General features: G+C 58.1%; 1 protein-coding gene across 1 annotated transcript in view; it reads left to right on the top strand.

The window, feature by feature from the left end:
- The window catches only part of PSTPIP1 (proline-serine-threonine phosphatase interacting protein 1), a 40,068-nt gene extending 30,705 nt beyond the window's left edge, over positions 1 to 9,363 (top strand). The window contains exons 7-15 of the mRNA XM_082834036.1: positions 595 to 693; positions 1,639 to 1,684; positions 2,701 to 2,780; positions 3,386 to 3,484; positions 4,555 to 4,651; positions 5,192 to 5,282; positions 7,739 to 7,794; positions 7,990 to 8,123; positions 9,092 to 9,363. Coding sequence (XP_082690162.1) covers positions 595 to 693; positions 1,639 to 1,684; positions 2,701 to 2,780; positions 3,386 to 3,484; positions 4,555 to 4,651; positions 5,192 to 5,282; positions 7,739 to 7,794; positions 7,990 to 8,123; positions 9,092 to 9,223 — 834 coding nt within the window. The 3' untranslated portion in view covers positions 9,224 to 9,363. The remainder of the gene's footprint in view (positions 1 to 594; positions 694 to 1,638; positions 1,685 to 2,700; positions 2,781 to 3,385; positions 3,485 to 4,554; positions 4,652 to 5,191; positions 5,283 to 7,738; positions 7,795 to 7,989; positions 8,124 to 9,091) is intronic.
- Positions 9,364 to 13,220: the final 3,857 nt, after the last annotated feature.

The following is a 13,220-nucleotide window of genomic DNA, read 5'->3' as shown; positions in this document are numbered from 1 at the left end:
GGTGTGGATGCCAGGAGCCCTGGACTGGGCCCCTGGGACAGGGATGCCTCAGGCCTCCATCCAGCAACAGGCACAGTGGCCTGTCGGGTTCTTGGTGTTGCACTTGCTCCCAGGGTGCCATGCAGATTGGCCCACGGCCTGACCTTGGGGGGCTCCTGACTGATGGGCAAGCAGCCAGTCCCGGACAGCGGTCTACAGGGTCATCCAGGCTGTCAGCTGGGGACTCCAGGGGCAGAGGGAGAAGGGACCCCTGAGCTGTGTCTCCTAGTTCACTGAGTAAGGAGAAAAATAGCTCCACCACGTGTGCGGAGGCTGGCATCGTGATGACGCATGGCATTTTAAGGGCCCTGCTGGCGGTTTGATGCAACCACACCTCTGAAGAGGCCGGGGCTGTGGGCAGGGCTACATTGTCCCCACTGGGAAGGGGCCTGGGAACAAGACTCCCTTCTCCATCTCCATTCTGGATCCCCAAATCCTTGTCCCTGGTGAGGAGGCCCCCAACCCATTCACAGCCCCCAACAGGGAGAAGGGAGGTTGGGCTCAGGAGCCTCACTTGGGGCCCCCAAGTCACGCCCCTCCACCGCTCCCCCCCAGTCCAAGAAGACATATGAGCAGAAGTGCCGAGATGCAGACGACGCCGAGCAGGCCTTCGAGCGCATTAGCACCAATGGTCAACAGAAGCAGGTGGAGAAGGTGCGTGGAGCCCCTGAGGCCATGTGGTGTCACAGGGCTGGGGCAGGGCGGGGAGGGAGGGAAGGGGTGCCACAGACACTCCAAGGCAAGGTCTGCATCTGGGATATCCTGGCTGCTCACCTCGCTCTGAACCTTCATCCCTCTGTCTGTGAAATGGGTTTCCTAGAATCTCAGGGTCTAGATAGACAGTCAGCTTGATCCCCTTTGCCATCTCCAGGCTGCACCCAAGGACCCACTCCTCAGAGCAGGCCCACTGCAGCCCAGGCCCAGAGCTCACAGGGCAATGAGAGCAGATGCTAACCCTCACACAACCCTTTGGAGAAGGGCTCAGTAGGCCCATGTCACAGGAAACAGGCCCAGAGATGGTAAGTGACTTGTTCAAGGTCTGAGGGCCAGGCAGAAACAGAGAAAGGACCCAAACCCAGGTTGTCCAGAACCCAAGCTCTTGACTACTCTGGCCTCTTGGCCAGGGTGGGAGTGTCAGAGATGCCAGGGCTCAAGAACACATTTTGCCCATTGCACAGACAGGAAAGCTGAGGCCCAGAGAGGGCAGGGGCCTGCAGGTGAGTTGGTGGCAGCAAGTCAGGGACAGAGCCCCAGCCTCAGCCAGGGGGTTCAGCAGTGGGCGTGGGGCCCCAGGGCCCGGCCCCTGGTCTACATTTCTCCCTCTAGGTCTCAACATCTAGTTTTCACATGTACCTGCATGAAGTGCAGGTTTCTGTTTTATTCCTTTTTCACTGGAACCAGGCTGTGGGCCCTTGTAGGGTGAGGCTGGAGTTAATGATGGAACTTGCCCACAGTTGGCTCCTGAGTGTCCCCCTGTGTGGCCAGAGAGGGGGTGACAGAGTCCCTTCAGGGTTGTCCAGGGAAACTCGGAGCCCAAGGGCTGGGCTGGGGGGTTCCCGGGGGCGGGGTTTCAATGCTGCTTTCCCTCTGTCTCTTCAGAGCCAGAACAAAGCCAAGCAGTGCAAGGACTCAGCCATGGAGGCAGGTACGTGGCTAGCCCACCTCCTCAGCCTAGGGGGTAGGGTGGCTTGGACATCCCTTCCCCCACAGCACACTGCCTTCACCCTGGGGACACAGTCACGCTCATCACTCTCATTTCCATACTTATGCAAGTAAAACGAAACCATTCGTTTTCTCACATTTGCCAAGACTGTTCTTGGTGCTTTGCATGTTTTAACTAACACTCACAACAATCCTGCAAGGTGGTCATTATTACTATCCCCTTTTTTTAACAGATGAGGAAACTGTGGCACAGAGAGGTTAATTAACTTGCCCAAGGTCACACAGCCAATAAGTGGTAGTAACTGTATTTGAATGCAAGCCATCTGGCTCCAGGGCCCAGGACTTTCACAGCCACAATCAAGGGAGACAGGCCCACTCATCGCACATACCTCTCTCTCTCTTACATACACTGAAACCCATCAGAGCCTTCTCTGGGCTTCTGTCTCCTCTATCCTTCTCCTGATGCCAGAAGACCCCAACACCCCTATCTCTGCTGACACAACTCCTAGGACAGAGAGCTTACCGTTGCTCCCTTTCCCTGGGAAGGCTCTCCCTCCTGCTAGCGCTGCCTTTCCCAGGACCCAGCTGCTCCCTTGGCTGGGGGCACAGAGGTCATGGTCCAAGCCTGCTGGCTTCCCAGCCCGATAGCTCCCAATGCTCCCCTTCACCCCTCCTCCAGGGCTGCCCTCTCTGAGCCTGTTTCCCATCTGGAAAGTGAGACGGTGGGACCTGGGGATGGTGAGAGGCCCAGATTCTGACTTTGGGTGTATGAGGCTCTGCTCCAGCCCCAGGCAGCTGGACCACAGGGGGAGCTGAGAGTCACCCTAAGGGCAGTACCACAGTGGGTGGCCCTTACGAGCGTTCAGATGTAGCACCAGCAGCCAGGGCAGGTCTAAGGAGGAGGAGGGCACTCTGGGCAGGGGCACTGCAGGAGCAAAGGGGTGGCCTGTGGGGGGTGTCTAGGCCGCTGGCCTCCCCAAGGACTGCCTGTGCTTCCAGAGCGCGTGTATAGGCAGAACATCGAGCAGCTGGAGAAGGTGCGGGGCGAGTGGGAGCAGGAGCACCGGACCACCTGTGAGGTGAGACACTCCCTGCGTGGAGGCTGCTTCCCGAGCTACGAAATGGGAGGGACGCCCGTCCCCGCTCCCGCCGCTTCACGGGGGGAAAAGAGGCAGTGCTGCGGGAAAGGCATCATTCCTTCATTCATTCACTCATCCACTCACTCCACAGGCCCTGTGCTGGGTCCCTGCCCCCGGGGAGCTCACCGCCTGGCTTTGTGCTCTGGGTCCCCTTTTGCAGGCAGGCATCCTTCACCCCTTTTGGCTGAAGCCGAAACTGAGGCTCAGACAAAACCCATAGCTTCCCTGGGCTCTGCTGATGAGCAGGGCCTGGGAGACAGGCCTCAGGATTCAGGGTCCAGGGCTCCTCTTAAGACACTCCCCAGGGGTACACTCCCCCACGCCTGGAGGAAGGACGGGGCAGGAAGCCCACAGGCAGTTCAACTTCCCTCCCCAGAAGCCTCAGGAGCTGGCACAGAGGTGGGGGTGGGGATGCCCAGGAAGAGTCTTTCCTTTCGGCTTGGCTTCAGCAGAAGGGGTCTGGCTGGTCAGCCCCAGCTGAGCTGAGTGGTGCCTGGCCTGGCCCAGCCCTGCAGCAGCCCCCGCCGCCCCCGCTTCTCCCCCAGGCCTTTCAGCTGCAAGAGTTTGACCGGCTGACCATCCTCCGCAATGCTCTGTGGGTGCACTGCAACCAGCTCTCTATGCAGTGCGTCAAGGATGATGAGGTAGGGGCTGAGGGCAGGGAGGGGCAGGGAGTGGGAGGGGGGCGTGAGGAAAGGTCAGCCTCCTAGCAACAGCGCACCCAGGCCCACCTGAGCCTGTCAGCAAATACCTAGTCCTCTGTGGTCCGAGCCCTGGCCTCAGGGTCTCCGACCTCAGCGCTGAGCCCCTGCCCCAGGCCTCGAGTACAGGGAGCTCAGTACCACAAAGGGCCACAGCCTCTCTGCCTGCAGACTGGGCTTTGTGGTTACCCTGGCATCTGCCCTCTCTGCTCACCCCTGCTCCAAGGCCTTGGCTCTGCTATCAGAGCCACAGAGCACATGCTCCCTCTGCTGGGATGGGGAAGGGAGGTGGACACAGCACCTCAGAGGTTTGCAGAGAGGCTGGGGGACCCTCGGTTGCCCTGCTCCAGGCCTGGCACTTGCAGGAGCCAAGGTCCGGTCCCTCTTCTGTCTCTAGACATCTCCAGGGTGTCCTGGTTCCCCCTTACATGCCTGGTGGGCTGGGTGGGTCCTCCTCAGCAGAGAGGGGCCGCCACCTCCCTTGCCAGGGGCCTTGCAGTCCTAGAGCCATAAGCTCCCTCCCTCATGGCAGCCCTGACGCCCTGATGCCCGCTGCTGTTACTTGCCTAATCCCTTCTGCCTATGGGGTGAGGAGTTTTGGGGGTTTTCTCCCCAAATGACTTGAGCCCACCTGGTGACCTCCTTGTAGCGGAGGAAGGAGTGTGGGCTCTGAATCCTCTCATACCGGATCCAAAGCCCAGCACACTGAATTCCTGCTTTGTGACCTTGGGCAAGTCACTCTCCTCTGAATTTCCTCATCTGTAAAATGAGGAAGCAGTGTCTACCTCAGAGAACAGGAGTGGGGTAAATCCCTTGCAAAGGAACTTGTGCACAGTAGGTGTTCCGGAAACAGGAGAAGCTGTCAGCCAGGGCTCTAACCCCTCAGGCAGGCCTGGGGCAGTTACACCTCAAGGCCCCTGGTCAGAGTTCAGACCCGAAGCGGGGGCAGGCTTGACAATGTGGGCATGGAGGTGAGGCCTGGCCCCTCAGCCTCTGCTTTTTCCTGCCCCCAGCTCTACGAAGAGGTACGAGTAACGCTAGAAGGCTGCAGTGTGGATGCCGACATAGACAGCTTCATCCAGGCCAAGAGCACCGGCACTGAGCCCCCAGGTGAGGCCCACGTATTGGCAGCACAGCCTCTGGGTCCAGGCCCGCCTTCCCTAGGCCTGGCCCAGGTTCTCTGAGCCTCAGCTGCCAGGACAGAACTGGGGTGGCTCACAGCTCCTTTCTGGGTGGAGAAGCCTTGGCCAGGCCCGGGGAAGGGGTCAGGGACAGTGCAGTCCCCTGGTTGGGTCCTTAGCCTGCCGCCTCATCCAAGATAGAGGATGAGCAGAGCTTAAGAACACTGACACTGAAGGGGGAGATGAGGATGGGGACAGAGGCAGGTAGCCTCCCCAGAGCACCTGCTCCAGCCTGCTTGGTGCCACTAAATCTTGAGTCCAGACTATTCGGTCTTGGTGGTACCCACAGCAAGATATCTCTAGGAAGGGAGCGGGCCCCGTCCTCAAGCACCAAGGTGGCCAGGGCAAGGATGGTAAGGTGGGGCCCCAGTCTGGGTCTCTGGATGGGGAGAGGATGGGGTGCCGAGTGGCACAGGTCCTGCCTGCCCTGCCCTTGCCACCCTGGGCCTCATGCGCTTGCTGCCTGCAGCTCCGGTGCCCTACCAGAACTACTATGATCGGGAGGTTGCCCCGTTGTCCAGCAGCCCTGGTGTTCAGCCGTCCTGTGGCATGATAAAGAGGTGAGCCGCCTGCTGGGTGCCAGCCGGACGGGATACAGAGGGTGGGGCCGGGGGTGGGGAACGGGGGCTGCCAGGGAGGGAGGCCAGCCTCTCCTCCTGCAACTGGCTCTTCCACATGTATTTATTGGGCATCTATTATGTGCCTGGTGCCAGGGTTTAGGTGCTGGGCACTCTTCGGGGACAAGACAGGTTCAATCTAATCTCATGACACCCTCAGCCCGAGGGGACCTAGGCATTAAAGAATCACAGCCCCCTTATTCACTAGCGACTATGCTCAGAGCTCCAGGGAGACCCCAGGCTGGCTGACCCCTTGGGCTCTGCTGCTAGCCTGGTTGGAGCCTTGGACAGTCAGGCTGCAGTGGCAACCCTCTCCCACTGGCACGGGATCAGGGCATAGGAGAAGGCCCTCCAGCCAGTACTCTTGGAGAATTCTCCAGGTTTTTCCAGGGCCCCTTCCCTGGCCTGGCTGTGGTAGGTGCCAGGGTCCTGGTGTCAGGCCCCAGCGTGTCACTTGCACAAGTCACACACCTCCTCTAGGCCCAGGGCCTATGCGTGTTGGGGGCAGACTCAGACCTAAGGACCCTCTTGGTTCAGGCCTTGGGTGACGATAGTGACAGCCCACTGGGAGCGCCATGGCCTGCTCAGGGAGCCCCCCTGCCCAGGAGCCAGTTCCCTGAGCTCCCCATCTGTGCACATCTAGGAGCATCCATGGACTTCACATGGTGCCTGCGCCCCACCCCCACCCCCAGGCCTCTGTGACCTCCTCCCTCCCTCCAACCCACTGCAGAGAAGGCCCTGCCTTTGAGAGGCGGGTGGGGTGGAGGTGACGGGCTCCCGGTCCTCTGAGGACAGCTCATTTCTGAGGCCTCTGGAGCCGCCCTGCAGGAAGGCTCCTGGGAGGCAGAGGCTTGTGGGCACCATGGCATGCTCCTCTGGGAACCCTGAGAAAGTAAGAACCCCAGGAGGAGGGCATTCCTACCCTTGCTATCATTCCAAAATCTTAGGGGACTCAGACCTCCCTGCACTCCCAGTGAGGACCCAGATCCCAACACAGATGGTCACTTAAACAACGGGACAGAAGAGCTCACCTGGGGCAGTATCAAGAAAGGTCAGAAAGGGGTCTGATGAGGATGAAAGATAAAGAGGGAAAGAGGTCGCACAGGCAGAGGCCTGGCTGTTGCAGGGGACAGGCAGGGACCACCGTGTGGGGACCAGAAGCCAGGCAGGGCTGGGGAGGGGCAGGGGCCACTGGCCAGGAAGTGAGTGGACGGAGGAACGGAGTCGAAAGCGCAGACAGCCCTGGCACACACAGCCTCGACGAGCTGCTCCTCCAGCCCCAGCCCTGCTGGGTTAACCCTACCTGGCAGGGGCAGGAATGCCACAGGCACCAAGTCTGCAGGGCCCAAGTTAGCATCAGGCCTTCCCACATGTGCCAAGTCCATGCATGCCTGTCCAGGTGTTTCCATCCTGGGCCCTCAGCTCCACAAACCCTGCAAGGGGGCGGGGGTCCCGGATTCTCCCACCCTGGGAAAGGTCTCTGTGTCCCACCTGGCACTACAGGGCAGCCTCCTACGGGCCCAGCCCCTTACTGGGCACTCAAGACCCCTGGGGGGTCTGCCCTTGTCCCTATTTCAGTCTTATCTCCTATACACCCCAAACTGGTCCACTCCACTTCCCAAATTCCTCTGTCTGTACAATCTGCACCTTTGCACTCCTCTCCCATTCACCGGCAATGCCTTGCACTCCAGTCTCTATCTGATAAAGCTGAGTCTTTGCAGACTTGGCTTGACCCCAACAGGCCAGGAAGCCTTTCCTGATCAGGGGAAGTAGCATCAGCCTCTACTCGTTTAGCCCTCAGCACTGTCTGCTTCGGGGCACCCACATCTGGTTCCTTACTAGGTACCCCAGTGTCTGCCTCTGCCTCTTGATTCTTGCCTTTTTTTTCTCTCTTTTATTCAACAAACTTCCATGAGTCCAGCTCAGTCCAGGTCTGAGCCAGGAACGAGGGAAGGGGTGAATTAGCCCAGCACTGCCTCCTGGACCTCACTTTGTGTGGTCGGGGAGCGGCTGGGCTGCCCAGGCTGGTGAAGGTCCTAGTGAGGTGTGAGTGGGCCAAGCTCTAGGGGGCAGCTCCTTTGCCCATGGGGGAGGCTGGAGCAGGAGCCTGGTGGGTGTAGGGCCTGGGCCCTGGAGCACAGAGGTCTTAGAGCCCCCATTTAGGCCCTGCAGGGAGCAGGTACTGAGAAGACGTCTACAGGGTGAGGGACTGAGAGAGTGCGGCTGGGCAAGAGCCACTGGACCACTCTTTAGGGAGTCCTCATGGTGAGGGGCACCCCATAAATCACATCTGTGCCTGGAGGCTAGGGGCAACCCCAGCCCTGGAGCCCTGTGGGCTTCCTGCCTCATCTACTCCCCCCATCCCACCCCGACTCACCTGCTTTCCTCCCTGTCCCCAGGTTCTCTGGGCTGCTGCATGGAAGTCCCAAAACAACATCGTCAGCAGCTTCTGCAGGTAATTGGGGGTGACAACTGTCAACCTGGGGTGAAGGGGAGGATGCCTACTTGGCACAGATGGGCCTTCCAACAGCTGGGAGGTCGGGGGTTGGGAAGAGGCTGGGCCAACTCTGGGGAAGCTCCACGTCGGGGGGGCCTCCAGGGACCACTGTTCTTTGTAAGGGGCGGGTGCCAGGCCTCACCCTGCTCTCAGCCTCCACAGAGACCCTGACTCCCACCTCTGATCGGAATGAGGGTGTCTATGCCGCCATCGCTGTGCAGGAGGCGCCAGGACCCCACACCCTGCCAGCCCAGGATTACAGGGCGCTCTATGACTACACAGCCCAGGTGAGGCCCCGCCCTCCCCTCCTTGGGAGGGCACCAGCATGCCCAAGGGTGTGCTCACACGTAGGCACATGCACTGAGTGGGCTGGGGTGGGTGCCCTTAGAACAGCACCTGGCCTTTGGGAGGGGCCCAGTGCGGACGTGCTGAGTGAAAGCTGATGAACGGCACGAGGGCCTTGGTCACAAGCACATGCGGTATACAGGCAGGTGTGCACGTGTGCAGCAGCTGGCAGAGCTGCAGCTATCTGAGGAAGTGGTCTGAGGATCAGGCTCTGCGCCCACAGGTGAGGGCCTTGTTCTCCGTGACCATGGGCGCCCAGAACAAGCCATGGTCGGAACGAGGCCCTCAGCTGTGCCGGGGTTGATTTTCTGAAGCCCACAAGGGGAGGATGAGTAAAGGAGCCACAGGGCAGCTGTGCCCAGATCCCCAGAGTCTAATCTGCTCCCAGTTTGAGGTGAGGGAGTAGAGCTGGACTCCAGATCCACTGGGACTGAGGCCAAGCATCTCCTCGGGGCTCGGCGGGCTGCACTGACTCCCGAAGCCTGGTCCCTGGACAGGGAGACAGCCCAGGAGAATGATGGTGTGCCTGTATGACAAGGGCTAACAGAGGTCTGGGCGTGGCAAACACACCTGACTTGCTAGGTTGCCGCGTCTGAAGCAGGGAGGGGAAGAAGGGAGCAGCAGGGAGGTGAAGCAGGGGAAGAAGCCCCAGGTTGTGTGGGAGGCCCACAATGACAAACCAGAGGGGACAAGAGGCTGAGCCCCACGAGGCACCCCACACCCTATGTCTCCAGGGCTGCCTTAGCCCAGAGTGGCCGTGTCTTGCAGCCCCAGGAGGCCAGCATGTCTCAGCTGACAGCCCATCTGGGAGACAGGCTGGCATTTACTGCCTGGGGTTGGGAGAACGCCTGACCAGAGGCCCTCCCAGCAGGCCCACTTCAGCCTGATGCGTTTTCATTCTCTTGCCCAGAATTCCGACGAGCTGAACATCTCTGCGGGGGACATCCTGGAGGTCATCCAGGAAGGGGAGGATGGCTGGTGGACAGTGCAACGGAATGGGCAGCGTGGCTTTGTCCCTGGCTCCTACCTGGAGAAGCTTTAAGGAAGGGGCAGTAGCCCCCGCCTGGACCTGTCCTGTCCACGGGGCCAGCAGTGCCCCCACCACTGCCCTGGCCTCGCAGGGGCCTCAAGACAGAGCCTACCCTCAGGAAAGGTACCGGCTGCTCCCGAGCAGTCCTTCCCACAGGGAATAAAGGAGCGCTCTTTTTCCTCCTTGCACCCGTGTCCAAGTGCTCAATTCGGAGGAGGCAAAGGAGGGGAGAAGCCCAGGAGAGCAGAGCTCCCCACCTGCAGTGTTGTCACTGAGGCCCCAGCTCGGGTCTGTCCCTGGTCTGCTGGGGATGGGGAGGTACCCTAGCCCTGGGTCCCGGGGAACTGCCAGGGAGACATGTTCACAGCGGGCAATGGGAGAAGGCCGCAGCGGTCAGGGAGGATGGGGTAGGGGCAAGGAGACGCTTGGGACAGCTGGGATGGGGAGACCAGGCTTCCTGGGGCAGAGGGACTAGAGCAGGGCAGCAGCAGACAGAACACAGGGAAGGCAAGAGCAGCAGGACAGGGCAGGTGTGTGAGCACAGGGAGGAGGGACACCTGGAACGTTCTGGGGATGAGCCAAGCTTAGTTCCAAGCAGGAAACAGGTGACAGGTCTGCCAAGGTGGAGGGGCTGTGGCATGGTCGCTTAGGCAGGCCCGGAGTCTATGCGGGCTGACCTGGGCACAGAGGTGGCCAAGCTCTTCTTCTGCTCTTGGTGCTCTCCGGCCTTTGTCTTTTTGGCCCCAGAAACGTAACTTCTACTGCTGCCCAAGGCCTGCCACGGCCCTGCTCCAGCCACGCCAAGGGCCTGGGGAGTGACTGCGGGGGGAGAGCCCGTGGGAACTGGCCGCTCCGCAGTCCTAGGCCTCCCCAGCGCTCGCCTGTGGGAGCCCCAACATTCTGCCGGCACAGCAGGCCAGCAGCCCGCCCCAACTCAGGGCCAGACATGCCGGGGGGGCCTCCTCCACCGGGCACACCTTGAGTGAGCCTGTTACTATCCCCACAGACCACCTTCCCTGGGACTTCATCACTTGCTTGCTCGTTCATTAACCTTTGTGACCCACCCACTGTGAGCTCAAGAGGAGGAATCCCTCAGACACTGGCTTTACTCAAGGGGCCCTTGACCTGGTGGAGGGGAACAGATAGACCAGAAAGCTGGCGGCAGTACAGGAAACGTCCTGATGTGCCAAGCAGTCCTGAGGCTTCTGGGAACAAGTGACCAAGATAAGCCAAGGAAAAGGGGAAGCTGTTCCAGGAAAGGAAAGAGGGGGTTCCTTTCTGCTCCTGCCTGCCTGTGATGACAGCCTCACAATGGGCAGGGACAGAGAAGGGAGCGAGGGGCATCACTGAATTCTCCAGGATTTAGAACTAGAAGAGACTCTGGGGGAATCTAATCTGACCTCCTGCACAACTGGGCACCAGGCACTCCTGTCAGCTTCAACATCTCTGTGACTGACTGGGAGCTCATGGCACCCACGGAAGCCTGCCGTGGACCTGTGGCTTCCCACCGGTCCTGGCTCTGCCTGGCCAGCTGTCCACCTGGCAGCCATACGGAGGAACATTCCACGTGCTCAGGCAAACAGATGCCATAGTAGCAAAAATGAGGGCTTTGACCAAGCTCTGCCCTAGGAAGATGACCAGGAGGGGCTGGTAAAGAGGGCTGTTCCTCTGTTTATTGCAGACGTCCATCTTTATGCCCTTATCTTCATCACTTAAGCAAAAAAGTGGGTTTGATTAAGCAAACATGACACCTGGTCAAGGAGGGGGATGGCCGGACTGTGGCCTCTGACCTCAGACTCAGGTGTGAGAACACCTCGAAAGTCTACAAAGCATGAAAGGGTTGTTTCCACCCAGTGTTATTCATGCTGGGGCCAGGCAGAGGTGAAAAGGCACAGGGCAGCCCCTGGGTGCAGGGTAGGGTCCTGGAAGCATGGCTCCAACTACCCTCCGCTAGATGCCACCCCACCACTGCTTCCGCCAGAGGGTGTATGGCAGACGGGGTGGGAAAGGGCTTTGGGCCTCTGAAAAAAAATCTGACTGAGGCTTAAATCCTTCCTGAAATGTAAATAAATTGTCTTTTATAAAGCATATTGTACAAGTGAACTGACCAAATGACCATACCGGTCCCTGACACATCTGAGGTTTATAAATAGGGATGTTTGGAAAGAAAAATGTAGACTTGTGCTTGGTTTTATGCTCCCTGAAGGAGAGAGAGAGAAGTCAGTGACTAAAGCCCTGCTTACACAAATGCTTGCCTGGGCCAGAAACGCTGCCCAGGACAGCCAGATATGAGAGCTGTCAGAAGTAATTCAATCAAGCAAGGTATTTTGATGACTTCTGTGTGACTGACACTGTATTTGAAAATGGGGGGGGTACTAAGATAAGGGGGTGCTGTCAAAGAGCTCACTCACCCCAGAAGTAGTACAGAGACACTATTGCCCCTCTGATACAACGTAGACAGTGAGTAGGGCAAGAGTAGGACCGGGAGACCAGGTGCAGGCTGTCCAACACAGAGATGATGGTGGCTTCTCCAGGAAGTGGCAACTGGGCTGGAGAGCAATTCTGGAAGAACGAGGGAACTAGATCAGCAGGACTTGGTAACTTACAGGATGTGAGCCAGGAATGGAAAGAGTGGAAAGGAAGGAAATGAGAAGCAAGTTCCCTTCCCAGGTGGACTAGAAGGTGGAGGAGGGGTAGCAGCAGGGACAAAGTCTGAGCAAAGGCCCAGAAGAGGCAGGACAGCCAAGTAGACTGACCACTGGCATCAGGTCATATATGGGCAGCCAAGAGGAAAGAAAAGAGGAGAAAGTTAGGTTATCAGTGCTTTATTTATTCCTTGAAAATACCTTGTCATCTTGATTGAGCATTCCATTCAACTGCAAAGATTTTTTTAAAAACCTTTGGCCTAGATATTTATCATCATCTCTGACAGGTGCCGCAGTGTCTACAGTCCTGGAGGGTGATGGGTAATGAGTGTTAGATAACAGAGCCTGCACTCCGGTCATTTAGGCAGCCAGAGAATAGAACTGAAAGCAACTCTGGGGTCACAATTTATACCAGGAAAAAAGAAACCCACGAATGAATCTAAGTCAGATTCATTGCCTCTGCAGCCTTCTCCAATCTCTGCGCACCAGGTCACAACCTCAGCTGGACAGACAGCCTTCCCAGCAGAGGAGATGGTGACAGATAAAGAGGTTGTTGGGGTGTGGTGTAATTGGGTGTATAAATAACTGCGGCCCACTTCTTGACAGAGGGCTGCTCAAAGCCAGAATGGAGCAGGAGGAAAAGCATGGCCTCTGAAGTCAGACTATCAGGGCCTGAATCCATGCTCATGCTTCCTCGTGTGGTCTTAGGCAAGGTACAACTTCTCTGGACCTCAGTATCATCATCAGTAAGATGGGTGCAATAAGCCCCTGTGTAAGTTGCTATCCTTGTAAAGTTCAAAATTAGATATAAGCGCTAATTAAAAGCATGAGATGATCATTTTTAATAAAAAAGTCCACCACCTCCAAATCTTGGCTATAATCAACAGTAGCTTTGCGCTTGGTACAGCATCCTCACTTAACGTGCCCTCTGAAGAGTGTTGGTTATGTCGGTAATTCCTCCCCAATGACAAGGAGGAAAGGAGAAGCAATGCACTGTTTGACCGAACTGGACACATGCACCACTGGGGTCTAACACTTAACTCCAACCACCTTCCCACAGCTATTCTCAGGCCTGGCAACCTCAGCACAGGGGTAGCTGTTAGGCTCCGTCTGGCTGAACCAGAATATCTGCCTATTTCCCATCCTGGCATGTGAAGCAGCAGCACAAGCCCAGAACAAGGTCACCACCAGCAAGTGGGCACCCCATCCTCAGCACCCTCACAGGATTCTCAAGACCACAGGGATGTAGCTTTCAAACTGTGCTCTACAAAGCCCTAGCAGGGGCCAAAGGGAGGAGAAGCGGCGCTCCCACTCCATTTCAAGCTCTACTTGTAGAGTTTACCTATTGGACCAGCCGTGGTTCT

The sequence above is a fragment of the Leucopleurus acutus genome, assembly GCF_964270905.1.
Source record: "Leucopleurus acutus genome assembly, chromosome: 1".
Taxonomy (NCBI): Eukaryota; Metazoa; Chordata; class Mammalia; order Artiodactyla; family Delphinidae; genus Leucopleurus; species Leucopleurus acutus.
This window is presented reverse-complemented; position numbering and strand designations above follow the sequence as displayed.